This window comes from Hypomesus transpacificus, chromosome 2, assembly GCF_021917145.1.
Source record: "Hypomesus transpacificus isolate Combined female chromosome 2, fHypTra1, whole genome shotgun sequence".
Lineage (NCBI taxonomy): Eukaryota > Metazoa > Chordata > Actinopteri > Osmeriformes > Osmeridae > Hypomesus > Hypomesus transpacificus.
In genome coordinates, this window is record NC_061061.1 from 1,566,855 (window position 1) to 1,582,287 (window position 15,433).

General features: G+C 49.3%; 1 protein-coding gene across 1 annotated transcript; it reads left to right on the plus strand.

The window, feature by feature from the left end:
* Positions 1-3,128: 3,128 nt before the first annotated feature.
* Positions 3,129-15,187, plus strand: lyplal1 (lysophospholipase like 1). The gene is made up of 5 exons (XM_047034359.1): positions 3,129-3,252; positions 5,007-5,106; positions 5,518-5,687; positions 12,433-12,548; positions 14,832-15,187. Exons 1-5 carry the CDS (start codon positions 3,168-3,170, stop codon positions 15,060-15,062), a joined length of 702 nt encoding a protein of 233 aa, XP_046890315.1. The 5' UTR covers positions 3,129-3,167; the 3' UTR covers positions 15,063-15,187.
* The last annotated feature ends 246 nt before the right edge of the window (positions 15,188-15,433 follow it).

Genomic DNA, 15,433 nt, shown 5'->3' on the forward strand with positions numbered 1-15,433 from the left:
GGTGAAGAATGAATGTGGTCACATGGTCCATAAGGATAAAACCATAAGGAGGAACAGAAGCATTAGGCTTAGGGTTAGTGGAGTGGGGTGGTGCATGGTTGTTTTCTTTAGTATGTATCAACATTTCTCATTTTTCGAGACTGTATCTATGTGTGTGTGTGTGTTTGTCTGGTGGAGCAGCAGCCTGGTGGAGCAGCAGCCTGGTGGAGCAGCAACCTGGTGGAGCAGCCTGGTGGAGCAGCCTGGTGGAGCAGCAGCCTGGTGGAGCAGCAGCCTGGTGGAGCAGCCTGGTGGAGCAGTAGCCTGGTGGAGCAGCCTGTTAGAGCAGCCTGGTGGAGCAGCAGCCTGGTGGAGCAGCAGCCTGGTGGAGCAGACTGGTGGAGCAGCAGCCTGGTGGAGCAGCAACCTGGTGGAGCAGACTGGTGGAGCAGCAGCCTGGTGGAGCAGCCTGTTAGAGCAGCCTGGTGGAGCAGCAAACTGGTGGAGCAGCCTGGTGGAGCAGCCTGTTAGAGCAGCCTGGTGGAGCATCAGCCTGGTGGAGCAGCCTGTTAGAGCAGCCTGGTGGAGCAGCAACCTGGTGGAGCAGCCTGGTGGAGCAGCAGCCTGGTGGAGCAGCAACCTGGTGGAGCAACAGCCTGGTAGAGCAGCAGCCTGGTGGAGCAGCAAACTGGTGGAGCAGCCTGGTGGAGCAGCCTGTTAGAGCAGCCTGGTGGAGCATCAGCCTGGTGGAGCAGCCTGTTAGAGCAGCCTGGTGGAGCAGCAACCTGGTGGAGCAGCCTGGTGGAGCAGCAGCCTGGTGGAGCAGCAACCTGGTAGAGCAGCAGCCTGGTGGAGCAGCCTGTTAGAGCAGCCTGGTGGAGCAGCAGCCTGGTGGAGCAGCCTGTTAGAGCAGCCTGGTGGAGCAGCAGCCTGGTGGAGCAGCCTGGTGGAGCAGCCTGGTGGAGCAACTGCCTGGTGGAGCAGCAACCTGGTGGAGCAGCCTGTTAGAGCAGCCTGGTGGAGCAGCAGCCTGGTGGAGCAGCCTGTTAGAGCAGCCTGGTGGAGCAGCAGCCTGGTGGAGCAACAGCCTGGTGGAGCAGCCTGGTGGAGCAGCAGCCTGGTGGAGCAGCAGCCTGGTGGAGCAGCAACCTGGTGGAGCAGCAGCCTGGTGAAGCATCAGCCTGGTGGAGCAGCAGCCTGGTGGAGCAGCAGCCTAGTGGAGCAGCAGCCTGGTGGAGCAGCCTGTTAGAGCAGCCTGGTGGAGCAGCAGCCTGGTGGAGCAGCAGCCTGGTGGAGCAGCAACCTGGTGGAGCAGCAGCCTGGTGGAGCATCAGCCTGGTGGAGCAGCAGCCTGGTGGAGCAGCAGCCTGGTGGAGCAGCAACCTGGTGGAGCAGCCTGGTGGAGCAGACAGGTGAAGCAGCCTGTTAGAGCAGCCTGTTAGAGCAGCCTGGTGGAGCAGACTGGTGGAGCAGCCTGTTAGAGCAGCCTGGTGGAGCAGACTGGTGGAGCAGCCTGTTAGAGCAGCCTGGTGGAGCAGACAGGTGGAGCAGCCTGGTGGAGCAGCCTGGTGGAGCAGCCTGTTAGAGCAGCCTGGTGGAGCAGCAACCTGGTGGAGCAGCCTGGTGGAGCAGCAGCCTGGTGGAGCAGCCTGTTAGAGCAGCCTGGTGGAGCAGCAACCTGGTGGAGCAGCCTGGTGGAGCAGCAGCCTGGTGGAGCAGCCTGGTGGAGCAGCAGCCTGGTGGAGCAGCAGCCTAGTGGAGCAGCCTGGTGGAGCAGCCTGTTAGAGCAGCCTGGTGGAGCAGCAGCCTGGTGGAGCAGCCTGGTGGAGCAACAGCCTGGTGGAGCAGCAGCCTGGTGGAGCAGCCTGTTAGAGCAGCCTGGTGGAGCAGCAGCCTGGTGGAGCAGCAGCCTGGTGGAGCATCAGCCTGGTGGAGCAGCAGCCTGGTGGAGCAGCAGCCTGGTGGAGCAGCCTGGTGGAGCAGCAGCCTGGTGGAGCAGCAGCCTGGTGGAGCAGCAGCCTGGTGGACCATCCTGGTGGAGCAGCAGCCTGGTGGAGCATCAGCCTAGTGGAGCAGCAGCCTGATGGAGCAGCCTAGTGGAGCAGCAGCCTGGTGGAGCAGCAACCTGGTGGAGCAGCCTGTTAGAGCAGCCTGGTGGAGCAGACTGGTGGAGCAGCCTGGTGGAGCAGACAGGTGGAGCAGCCTGTTATAGCAGCCTGCAGCTGAGCATGTCTTCAGAGCCCCTCTCCCCTGCAGGAATAATACTGGACCCTACCACACCTCATGCCAACAGCATGTTGGCTGCTGAAAATAAATATGCATAAGCACAAAAACTAAAGTCAGAGACTTGTTAACTCTACTGAGGACTGATGTATTCAAGACTTGGGTCTAGCATTTATTTGAGTTGAGCATGCTATTTTCAAAAAAAAAAATATTCTAACTGCAAACCACATAATATGCCATGTGTGATTAGAAGATAATATTTTCTCACTGCTATGAAGGGCCTGGCACCAAAGTTGGTCCGATGTGGAATCTGCTGGCCAGAACAACCCAACCCAACTGCAGCAGTGAGCTGCCTGTCTGCCACACTGTCAGGGCTCGAGACTGGGACAGAGTATGTGTGGTCTTAGAAGTGCAAGTCAAGTGAAAATGACCAGAATCTGAATAAAAGATGGCTGTGTTTACAGAAAATAATACTGTAGAATGTGTTTATAGAGGATAAGACTGTAGAATGTGTTTAAATTGATTTGCGGATCCAGACATTCCAACAGATCCCAGCACAGAGGATGACGTGCAGGGAACCAGACCACACACTACTTTATCACAAATGGCTTTGAAACTTAATTTGTCATTGACTGCCGACATGGAAAAGTTTGATATTTTTTGTTGAAGCAAAGTGTAAACAAAATGGTTTGGTATTTTACACGTAAGGTGAAAATATAAATCATTATAATTACCCCCAATATGATGGTATACATTCAAACGTATTAGTTACAACACAGTCGAGACCAAATGAGTAGCTGAACTGGCAGAGTAAATTCATTGATCGTGTCATCATCGACTTAGCATACTGCTCGAAACTGTAGATGCGTCCATGTTGTAGGAGTCAGCGAAATGACTCATCCAATGACAAATACTAGTTGTCATCCGTCTCTGGCGTCACCGGTGCCGTAAAGCAGGAGTGAAACATGTCTTCCGTGCACAAGTTGCAGAAGTGCGCTGTCTCTCCAACTGGAAAACATTCGGCATCAATAATGTTTCTACACGGCTCAGGTTTTTACATTTTAAAATAATAATACAGATGTTTGCGGCTGATGCCGTCCCGTGTAAATAGGGTGAAGAAATTGCACGGCGGGAGCTGTGTGACAGGAAGCCCGGCACAGGCAGCAGCTCTGGATAACAGAAGGCTAGTTTACGAGACTGGCGCATAAGCGTTTGACAACCATAGTTTACAGCGCACCCGTTAGGGTTAGCTTACCAGATAGCGGTTTCTAATGAGATGTTAAAGCATATTTTTTTACGTTGATGCAGTCAATTTAAACACCTTGCAACAGATGTGACAAGCTGACCAAACTGATTTCAAGCATCAGCAACATAGTCATCAAGAGTCACATGAAGTGAGTGAAAAGAGACAGACATGCCAGTGTTGCATAAACAATCTTTCCAGAAGTGGTTATTCAGGGTTGCCAGGTCCAAGAGACATTTCCAGCCCAGTGGCAGCTCAAAACCCTCAAGGAATGAAAAATTCCGTCCAGACAACGTCTGGATTCCCATGAAATTCTTTAAAACAAATGTTTACCTTCTTAGGGTTAGCCTAACCTGCTTTAGATGCAGTGTTTCCCACAGATTAGAAATCTAATTGTGGCGGGGAGGGGTGGGGTGGGGGGGTAAAAAATTATTTTACATTTAATGTAATATTAATCCAAAATGATTCACACCTTCACAAATTAACAACAACTAACATATCATTTCTGCATTATGCATGTAGCAACGCTAGTGCTAAACAACTATTTAACTGGTCGGCTCCATGACGCCGGGTAAGCTAGCTCTTGAGACTTCTCGCCAAAAGAACGAAGGGGAAACTTCGAGTACTGTAATTCGCTCTGGATAAGAGCGTCTGCTAAATGTAAATGTGAGTAAGGTACCTAGCGAAAAGTAGCCTCAACTTTCCTCGACTTTTAGCTACGCACTAATGCTGAAGGCTCGCTGATATAGCTGTCGGTCTTACTAGAACGGCATATGTATGCATTGTTGCTAACGTGTGCTGACGTTGTGACTGTATGCATATGTGAGAAAGACGCATGAGTGACAGAGAGACGGAGGGAGAGCAGGCGAAAGGAAATGCAGCTGAACGAATACGCTGCGTGTTTTAACCTAAATAGTGATAAAAAAAATGTTTTACGAAACGCAATGTGTGGCGGCCGGTGTTGATTTTGTGGCGCACCGCCACACATTAGTCTATGTGTGGGAAACACTGTCAGATGTATTTATTGTTTCAGCATTACACTTATTTATTGTTTCATTTATAGATATATTTATTGTTTCATATTTAGATGTATTTACTGTTTCAGCTTTAGATGTATTTATTGTTCCAGGCTCAAATGCGAAAAATCGCATACAGGCCTATTTAGTCAACATTTAGATCTTTAGATGTACCCAGTACAATTACAGATCTAACAGCCTACTTCTATAAACATTGGGAATGCTAAATCACTAAGAAAGACAAACGTGATGTTATTTTACAAATAAGTGAAAGGTTATTTTGCTGCTGTTCAACAACAGAAACAAAGATTGGCAAAGTCGTGGAAAATTAGGTAAATCCAGCAACAAAGTCGCTAAACTGGCAGCGCTGGTAGCCAGAGAGTAGGGTGTGTTGTCACGCTCCAAGCTGCTGTACACTGGACAGTAGAACCATGTAAGCTGCTGTACACTGGACAGTAGAACCATGTAAGCTGCTGTACACTGGACAGTGGAACCATGTAAGTAATCCTACTTGTGATGGTGTGTCTTGGCTGGCTGGTTTCTAGGAGACACAGGGCTGGGGCTGAGAGCGTGGGTGAGGGATGTGTCCACACCAGACTTCACCTTCCCTCACATCAAAGTCATCTACCCCACAGCTCCCGCCAGGTACACACACACACACTAACACACACACACTCACACACACACACTAACACACACACACTAACACATGCAGCTACACAAACTCACAGCTATACAAACACACACAGCAACACAAGCTAACTCACACTCACTGTTACACAAGCTAACACATGTCCCTGTACTTACTGTAAGGTTACATGTTTTGGCTGCTTGCAATGTTTGGGACTACCTCGTTGTTATGATCAGTGACCTATGCTCTTTTGTAAAGCTCTCTCTTGGAAGTCGCTTTAGATAAAAGCGTCTGCTAAATGCATACATGTAAATGTAAGTCACTCTGGATAAGAGCGTCTGCTAAATGCCTAAAATGTAAATATTGATCTTTACCCCCGTCCCCCTGTCCCCCTCCTCCCCTCCTCCCCTGTCCCCCTTCCCCAGACCCTACACACCCATGCGTGGGGCCTTGTCTCATGTGTGGTTCGACCGGCACCAGATCTCCCCAGAGTGTCCGGAGCACCTGGAGTCTGTGGAAGCTGCGAGCGCCTCCCTGTCTGCCGTCATCCAGGACGAGGTCCGGGCAGGGGTGCCCCGGCAGCGCATGATCATTGGTAGGCTATCCGGTGTGGTGACTTCTTGTCATTTATGGATCATTTTAAAACAAAAACAAAATATTCTATAGTGGACATTGGATTTGGGGCAACTGTACTACTATACTGCCCTTTGTTTTGTCCAATTCTGAAAATACCCTGTGCTTTCTTTCAACATTTAGTCATTTAGCAGACGCTCTTATCCAGGGCGATTTACAGTAAGTACAGGGACATTCCCCCCTCAGGAATATCTGTTTAATTCTAGTTAGTTGTTGATATTAGAGGAGTGTTTCCCTGTCACTGGCTAGACCATGGTGGCCTGGGTTAGGGTTAGGTCATAAACTCCAAAAGTTTCAAAATGATCCAAAAATGTGTACACTTGTTATTACATAAAATTATCTACCCCCCCCCCCCCACACACACACACACATACACCTACCTGACACACACACACAATGATTTATTTAAAATTGTTCTGATATACATCTGTCTGGATCTCACTAGAAGGACACAGTTTCAGACCTGGGGGTGGTGACAGGAGAGGTGTGCTCTGGTGATTTAGTGTTGGGTTAGTGTTGGGTTAGTGTTGGGGGTGGTGAGGTGGTGACAGAAGAGGGTGAACTCTGGTGATGTAGTGTTGAGTTAGTGTTGGGGTGGTGATAGGAGAGGGTGTACTCTGGTGATGTAGTGTTGGGTTAGTGTTGGGGTGGTGACAGGAGAGGGTGAACTCTAGTGATGTAGTGTTGGGTTAGTGTTGGGGTGGTGACAGGAGAGGGTGAACTCTGGTGACGTAGTGTTGGGTTAGTGTTGGGGTGGTGACAGAAGAGAGGGTGAACTCTGGTGGCGTAGTGTTGGGTTAGTGTTGGGGTGGTGACAGAAGAGAGGGTGAACTCTGGTGACGTAGTGTTGGGGTGGTGACAGGAGAGGGTGAACTCTGGTGACGTAGTGTTGGGTTAGTGTTGGGGTGGTGACAGGAGAGGGTGAACTCTGGTGACGTAGTGTTGGGTTAGTGTTGGGGTGGTGACAGGAGAGGGTGAACTCTGGTGACGTAGTGTTGGGTTAGTGTTGGGGTGGTGACAGGAGAGGGTGAATTCTGGTGACGTAGTGTTGGGGTGGTGACAGGAGAGGGTGAACTCTGGTGACGTAGTGTTGGGTTAGTGTTAGGGTGGTGACAGAAGAGGGTGAACTCTGGTGACGTAATGTTGGGGTGGTGACAGGAGAGGGGGAACTCTGGTGATGTAGTGTTGGGTTAGTGTTGGGGTGGTGACAGGAGAGGGTGAACTCTGGTGATGTAGTGTTGGGTTAGTGTTGGGGTGGTGACAGGAGAGGGGGAACTCTGGTGATGTAGTGTTGGGTTAGTGTTGGGGTGGTGACAGGAGAGGGTGAACTCTGGTGACGTAGTGTTGGGTTAGTGTTGGGGTGGTGACAGAAGAGAGGGTGAACTCTGGTGGCTTAGTGTTGGGGTGGTGACAGAAGAGAGGGTGAACTCTGGTGACGTAGTGTTGGGGTGGTGACAGGAGAGGGTGAACTCTGGTGACGTAGTGTTGGGTTAGTGTTGGGGTGGTGACAGGAGAGGGTGAACTCTGGTGACGTAGTGTTGGGTTAGTGTTGGGGTGGTGACAGGAGAGGGTGAACTCTGGTGACGTAGTGTTGGGTTAGTGTTGGGGTGGTGACAGGAGAGGGTGAATTCTGGTGACGTAGTGTTGGGGTGGTGACAGGAGAGGGTGAACTCTGGTGACGTAGTGTTGGGTTAGTGTTAGGGTGGTGACAGAAGAGGGTGAACTCTGGTGACGTAATGTTGGGGTGGTGACAGGAGAGGGGGAACTCTGGTGATGTAGTGTTGGGTTAGTGTTGGGGTGGTGACAGGAGAGGGTGAACTCTGGTGACGTAGTGTTGGGTTAGTGTTGGGGTGGTGACAGAAGAGAGGGTGAACTCTGGTGGCGTAGTGTTGGGTTAGTGTTGGGGTGGTGACAGGAGAGGGGGAACTCTGGTGATGTAGTGTTGGGTTAGTGTTGGGGTGGTGACAGGAGAGGGTGAACTCTGGTGATGTAGTGTTGGGTTAGTGTTGGGGTGGTGACAGGAGAGGGGGAACTCTGGTGATGTAGTGTTGGGTTAGTGTTGGGGTGGTGACAGGAGAGGGTGAACTCTGGTGACTTAGTGTTGGGGTGGTGACAGGAGAGGGGGAACTCTGGTGATTTAGTGTTGGGTTAGTGTTGGGGTGGTGACAGGAGAGGGGGAACTCTGGTGATTTAGTGTTGGGGTGGTGACAGGAGAGGGTGAACTCTGGTGACTTAGTGTTGGGGTGGTGATAGGAGAGAGGGTGAACTCTTGTGACGTAGTGTTGGGGTGGTGACAGGAGAGGGTGAACTCTGGTGATGTAGTGTTGGGTTAGCGTTGGGGCGGTGACAGAAAAGAGGGTGAAATCTGGTGACTTAGTGTTGGGTTAGTGTTGGGGTGGTGACAGAAGAGAGGGTGAACTCTGGTGACTTAGTGTTGGGTTAACGTTGGGGTGGTGACAGAAGAGAGGGTGAACTCTGGTGACTTAGTGTTGGGGTGGTGACAGGAGAGTGGGGGGGGGGGGCACTATCACCTGCTGAGATGGAGCTGCCCCAGGATGGACCCTCTCTCCTTCTACCTCTCTCTATCCTCTCCACTCTCTCTCCTACCACCATCCTCCTCTCTACGATCTCTCCTACTACCATCCTCCTCTCTTTACCCTCTCCACTCTCTCTCCTACCACCATCCTCCTCTCCTCTTTCTCTCCTCTCTACTCTCTCCTACTACCATCCTCCTCTCTACGATCTCTCCCACCACCGTCCTCCTCCCTCTACTCTCTCTACAATCTCTCCCACCACCATCCTCCTCTCTACTCTCTTTACGATTTCTCCCACTACCATCCTCCTCTCCCAACTCTCTACGAATACAATGAAGCTTGAGTCGCCATTGGCTCGTACATTTTTTATTTTACTCGCCAGACTTTTTAATGAAATGCATGAACAATGCAAGTACATTATGTCTAATGTTGCATATGGATTGAATCTACCATTTCTTTTACACATTTTTTTCTCTTGCTACTTGACTTTGAGCCACCTCTCTAGCAATGTTCCCTCAGATTTTCTTCCGCACTGAGCAAATAGAAATCTGACTGAGCACAAACTTCAGTACTCCGAGTAAAGTTTGCAGAGAACCCCGCTAGCTTCTTCGTAGCTAAATATATCAGAAAGCTTCACCAGTCTACCTGGGCCATCGCTTGTGTCCGTTTGAACGATTTCATCAAGCCATTCGTTTTTAAATGTAAAACTGCCCCTTTGTTTGGGCGCCTGTAAAGGTAACGTTCCTGATTTTTGTTGCCAGTCAAAGCTTGAGCAGAGGGGGCCAGGGTCGTCGTTATGTTAAAGGTTTGTGTGTAGTTTAGAGTGACATGGAAATGTATGAAGTTTGCCGCATTTGGCCGATCAACTTAACATTTATTGTTTTTATAAAATAATAGTTAAAAAAATACAGATTTTATTTTGTGCGCAGTCTGAAAAATCGAATGCGCGGGTCCTTCAACTGGTCTGCGCGGCCGCGCAGGCACGCAGCTTGAGGGAACATTGCTCTATAGTGCTGACAATGGTTCATAGGCCTACTGCTGAAGCTCTGGGCCTTCTGTTGAAATGAAGATCAGGTCTGAAAGGCGTGAGGATGTGAGACTGCTACAGACATCTGATTTTACTCTCTTTTGGGCACTGAAGGTTCTTTCGCAGTTGGCAAAGCTGATTAGCAGAGCAAGAATAATCTGAACAAGGAACAGTAATCTTAAAGGTCACATGAGATGCTGTTTTCGGATGCTTTAATATAGGCCTTAGTGGTCCCCTAATGCTGTATCTGAAGTCTCTTTCCCGAAATTCAGCCTTGGTGCATAATTACAGCCACTGCGAGCAGTCCCACAGTGAGCTTTCCTCAAGACGCGCTGTTTCTGTGTCTGTGTCTGTAGCTTTAAATGCTCATGAGCAGGAGAGAGAGGCGGCAACATGTGTTAATGTTTGCAATGGATGTATCGCAATGGCTCGTAGCCTTGTTGCTGTAAGATGCCTCGAATTTGCCGTTTCTTATCTGATCACCCTGGTTTGCAGAGGTGCGCAGTCATAGTAATGGGGAAGGCGGATATCTCGCGCGCCATAACACCAACAGCAGTACGGTTATCCAAATAACAAAGTGTACACACTCGCCGTTAGAGCATGTGTATTCACACACATACTTCATGCTATCTACCTTTACATTAGTGACAGTAACTCAGCTGTAAGCTGCAGAGCTAATGTTACAGCCAAAATCTAAGGGTAGCAAGCTCGGAAACCATAAAGCGACATAACGATATAGCGTTAGTTAACTTACTTGTCCGAGGTTTTGTAGCTGGACCAACGTTAGTACTGATCCAGAATTTTCTTTCAGCAAGGGCAGCTTTGTATTAGCTTAAGTTGAGGAAACAGTTGTGGCAGAAATGTTTGGCGCAGACATACAAACTTTGGGAAGTTGTGTTGGCGCATTTCCAGAGAAAATAAAATTAAGACACTGGGTCTTCAGAGGCTCGGATGAAGGAACTATAAAAACACTTTTGTTTTCCTTTGTACATCCAAACTGAGCACATGTAATGCTTCGTTCGTTTGCAAGCCATGATGTCTCTCAAGGATAAAAACGTAGCTCAGTTTCTGTCAAAGCACAGAGAGGGGAGGTGACGTCACAGTAGGGGATTTTCAAAACCAAGCGTTTGAGCTTTCATTTTCTCAAAGGCGGAGAAGAATACCCAGGACTTGGTTTACACCTATCCAAATTTATAGCCACTGCTGGACCAAAGGCAGGCTAGGGGAACTCATATTCATGTTAAATAACCTCCTAAAGTTACATTTTCATGTCATGTGACCTTTAAATTGTCTTGATAACAAAAAAAGTATTAGGCTGGGCGTTTTCTGCTCAGACTGTAATTGTAGCTTTTTAACATCCATCTCTTTGTGCGTGATGAGTGCTGTAAAAATCAAGTAGATCTTTTAGTGACACAAAGCAATAGAGGCAGTGTAGCATTTTACCTTCCCTAGCGACAAAAAATCTAGCAACGAGCGTCAAATCTAGTGACTTTCCGTTACTTTGCCAATCTCCGTTTTCGTTGTTGAGCAGCAGCAAATCATGTTAACTTGCAGTCAAGCGACGGTGTGTCATTGAAATATATATTTTATTTGCCTCTAACTCAGCCACAGGCGAGTGAAATTGAACAATTTACTGTCCATTGGCTAATTAAAGAATAAATGTTGTCGCCCAGTGTGAAATTTGGTCGCATATGCGAGTAATTTATCGCATTGTAGAGGGTTGTCTGTACTTTCTCTCTACAATATCTCCTCCTCCCTCTACTCTCTCCCACTACCATCCTCTCTACTCTCTCTCTCTACTCTCTCTCCCACTACCATCCTCCTCTCTACTCTCTCTCTCTACTCTCTCTCCCACTACCATCCTCCTCTCTACACTCTCTCTACTCTCTCTACCATTACCATCCTCCTCTCTACCCTCGCCTTAATCCTCCTCACTCTCTCCCTCTCTCTGTCTTCACCGATGTTTAATTTTCCCTTCAAGGTTACTTTTCCTGTTCTCATGCTCCCTCCCTCACAACACTCACACACACACACACACACCTCATCTTCGCTGTGGTCATCTCGACCCTCCTGTCAGAGTATGAAAGGAAGAATGTAGGTTTCCATTTCCTTTCATGTGCTGCCAAATAAGAATGTTTTTTCTTCTTCTTCTGAGGGAGTCTCAAGTTCCATAAAGCTTTTTTACTCAACTATTGTGGGGATCAAGTTCGCATCTAGATAACAATGAACCAAACCCACTGGGACCTGGAGCTGAAAACATGATGGCTTACCAAGGTCGCCGTCACCAGAGGTCTGCTGTGGATGTCTCTGAAGAGGGATGGAAAAGAGTTAACCTACAGGTCCTGAAATATATAAATATACAGAAATAGTTGCGGAAAAAAGGAAGGTAGGAGAGTTTTGTGAGAGTGTGGAAGGGTAGAAAGCCCCCAAACTCGACTCCAGAGAAAGTGATTCAGAAAACACATGCTGCTGGAAGACTGCTGAAATATTATCTTCCTAAATCATAACATTTTGTCATTAACTATAAATACTCATTGGAGTCAGTTGGCCTGCCGGCGAGAGGCAGAGCTCTGTGGCCAGACTGCTTCCAGGACTGACGGACTGACAAGCACCAGAACTTTCCATGGAAAAGCTTTTCAAGAGGCGGCCCTGTGGGTCTGTGTGTTGACGCGATTCAGTCAGAGGAGGAATCACACACACACATACATACACACACACACACACATGCATACAGACACACACACACACACTTACAATGCATACTCACATCCATACTGTTCTTTGGTAGTGTTAGCGACTGCTGGTCCTGGGATGGATGAATTTACTCTGCGCTACACCATCATTCACCTAACATACAGATACGTATATGCTGTCGAATTCCTTCAACATTCTAGATTTGCTTAATAGATCAAATGTGAATTAACACTATTATTTCACCCTGGATGGTAAAACATTGAATGAAATCCTGATTTCTACATTGATTAATGTACACAACCAAGCGTGCTTTACCAGACTTTTATCATCCAAAGCTGCGACTGTGTTGGGGTTTTGAACCCATGACCTCTTGATCTGCTGTCAGTTGCTCCACCCCTGAGCTCCACCAGACAGGGAGAGCTCCTGTCAGCTGAGCTGTCCTGTGCCCTCAGGGGGGTTCTCCATGGGCGGGGCCATGGCCCTCCACCTGGCCTGTCGCCACCACCCCGACGTAGCGGGCGTCTTCGCACTCTCCAGCTTCCTCAACAAGGACTCTGTTGTATACCAGGTGAGAGCTGGATGTGATACTGTGTACCAGGTGAGAGCTGGATGTGATGCAGTGTACCAGGTGAGAGCTGGATGTGATGCAGTGTACCAGGGGAGAGCTGGATGTGATGCTGTGTACCAGGTGAGAGCTGGATGTGATGCAGTGTACCAGGGGAGAGCTGGATGTGATGCTGTGTACCAGGTGAGAGCTGGATGTGATACTGTGTACCAGGTGAGAGCTGGATGTGATACTGTGTACCAGGTGAGAGCTGGATGTGATACTGTGTACCAGGGGAGAACTGGATGTGATACTGTGTACCAGGGGAGAACTGGATGCAATACTGTGTACCAGGGGAGAGCTGGATGTGATACTGTATACCAGGTGAGAGCTGGATGTGATACTGTGTACCAGGTGAGAGCTGGATGTGATACTGTGTACCAGGTGAGAGCTGGATGTGATACTGTGTACCAGGGGAGAACTGGATGTGATACTGTGTACCAGGGGAGAACTGGATGCGATACTGTGTACCAGGGGAGAGCTGGATGTGATACTGTATACCAGGTGAGAGCTGGATGTGATACTGTGTACCAGGTGAGAGCTGGATGTGATACTGTGTACCAGGTGAGAGCTGGATGTGATGCAGTGTACAAGGGGAGAGCTGGATGTGATGCTGTGTACCAGGTGAGAGCTGGATGTGATACTGTGTACCAGGTGAGAGCTGGATGTGATACTGTGTACCAGGTGAGAGCTGGATGTGATACTGTGTACCAGGTGAGAGCTGGATGTGATACTGTGTACCAGGGGAGAACTGGATGTGATACTGTGTACCAGGGGAGAACTGGATGTGATACTGTGTACCAGGGGAGAGCTGGATGTGATACTGTATACTAGGTGAGAGCTGGATGTGATACTGTGTACCAGGTGAGAGCTGGATGTGATACTGTGTACCAGGTGAGAGCTGGATGTGATACTGTGTACCAGGTGAGAGCTGGATGTGATACTGTGTACCGGGGTAGAGCTGGATGTGATGCTGTGTACCAGGTGAGAGCTGGATGTGATACTGTGTACCGGGGTAGAGCTGGATGTGATGCTGTGTACCAGGTGAGAGCTGGATGTGATACTGTGTACCGGGGTAGAGCTGGATGTGATGCTGTGTACCAGGTGAGAGCTGGATGTGATAATGTGTACCAGGTGAGAGCTGGATGTGATACTGTGTACCAGGTGAGAGCTGGATGTGATACTGTGTACCGGGGTAGAGCTGGATGTGATGCAGTGTACCAGGGGATGCAGGTAAGAGTAGGTGAGACCAGGGGCCTCATGTATAAAGGATTGCGTATCTTTCATACCAGAAGATGGCGTACGGCCAAAACGTGAAAAGTACCTACGCACAGAAATATTCACATGTATGAAACCGGTCGTACGCCAGGTCCTACGCACCTTTCAGATTGAACGAGCCACTGACCCCGCCTTGCCTCCTCCCATAAATGAATATGCAGATTGCGCATGGTAACAGCATGGCAACTATAGGGTTAGCGTGACATGCATTTCCTGAGTGATTTTGTCGTTTGTTTGACACCCTCATTAAAAAGATTAAACAGTAGCCTATATAGCATTTCCTGTTTTGGGTTTTGGCATTTTGATGTGATCATCCACATTAATGATCAAACTTAAATTGTTATGCTTTTTGAGTAGTCAACGTCAAAGACGTATGACAGTAACTGTAGTGGAAACTTTATTGTTTGAGTGTCGGAACTTTTCAGTTAGAATTTGCCACATTATAGAGCCAGACAAGACTTTGCGGACAGTCTTCAGATTCTCACGTCTGCTCAAAGGTTTCCGTGAAGGTCCGCACATTCTCACGTCAAGTAAATCTTTATACATCACACCGTGTGCGTGAAAACTAGCGTACGCAAAATGTTACGCAAGCGTACGCAACGTTTATACATGAGGCCCCAGGTGATGCAGTTGAGACCAAGTGATGTAGGTGCGACCAAGTGATGTAGGTGAGACCAAGTGATGTAGGTGAGACCAGGTGAGACCAAATGATACCAAGTGATGTAGGTGAGACCAGGTGATGTAGGTGAGACCAGGTGATGTAGGTGAGACCAGGTGATGCAGGTGAGACCAGGTGAGACCAGGTGAGACCAGGTGATGTAGGTGAGACCAGGTGATGTAGGTGAGACCAAATGATACCAGGTGATGTGGGTGAGACCAGGTGATGTAGGTGAGACCAGGTGATGCAGGTGAGACCAGGTGATGCAGGTGAGACCAAGTGAGGGTGTCTGAGTGTGTGCTGTGTTGCAGGCTGTGCAGGAGCGTGCTGGGGTGGGCAGGTGTGTACCAGAGCTGTTCCAGTGCCACGGCTCAGCTGACCAGCTGGTCCTGCCCCGCTGGGGGAAGGACACTGCCAGGCTGCTGCAGGGGGCTGGCCTCCCCTCTTCCTTTCACTCTTTTCCCGGCCTCCACCACCAGCTGGCCCCTGCTGAGATGGAGCTGCTGCGCTCCTGGGTCCTCTCCAAGCTGCCCCTGGACTGACTCTGCCTCCACCGACTGCCCACTAGCCCAGGAAACAGGCCTCCCTTTCCAAACACACCACACATCCCTCCCAGACTGGAACTGCTTGTGCTGATAAACCGTCAATAAACCTGAGTTGTGTCAGATCCGTGGGTCATGATGTGATGTGCTTACTCATGCTGCTGTTGTGCGGTTGCCTAGGAGATGCCCCATGTGACTGCAGAGAGCGCCCCCCCCCCTTCCAAACCCTGCCCTGTGAGGGTTGGCACTCCCTATTACACTTGCGATTGGTCAGGTTCTGACTCCTCCCCCTCTGGTCTCCAGAGAAAGCAGGAAATGTGTGGCCCAACCTCATAGGCTGATGTGGGGACAGCGCCCCTCTCTCCATCCCC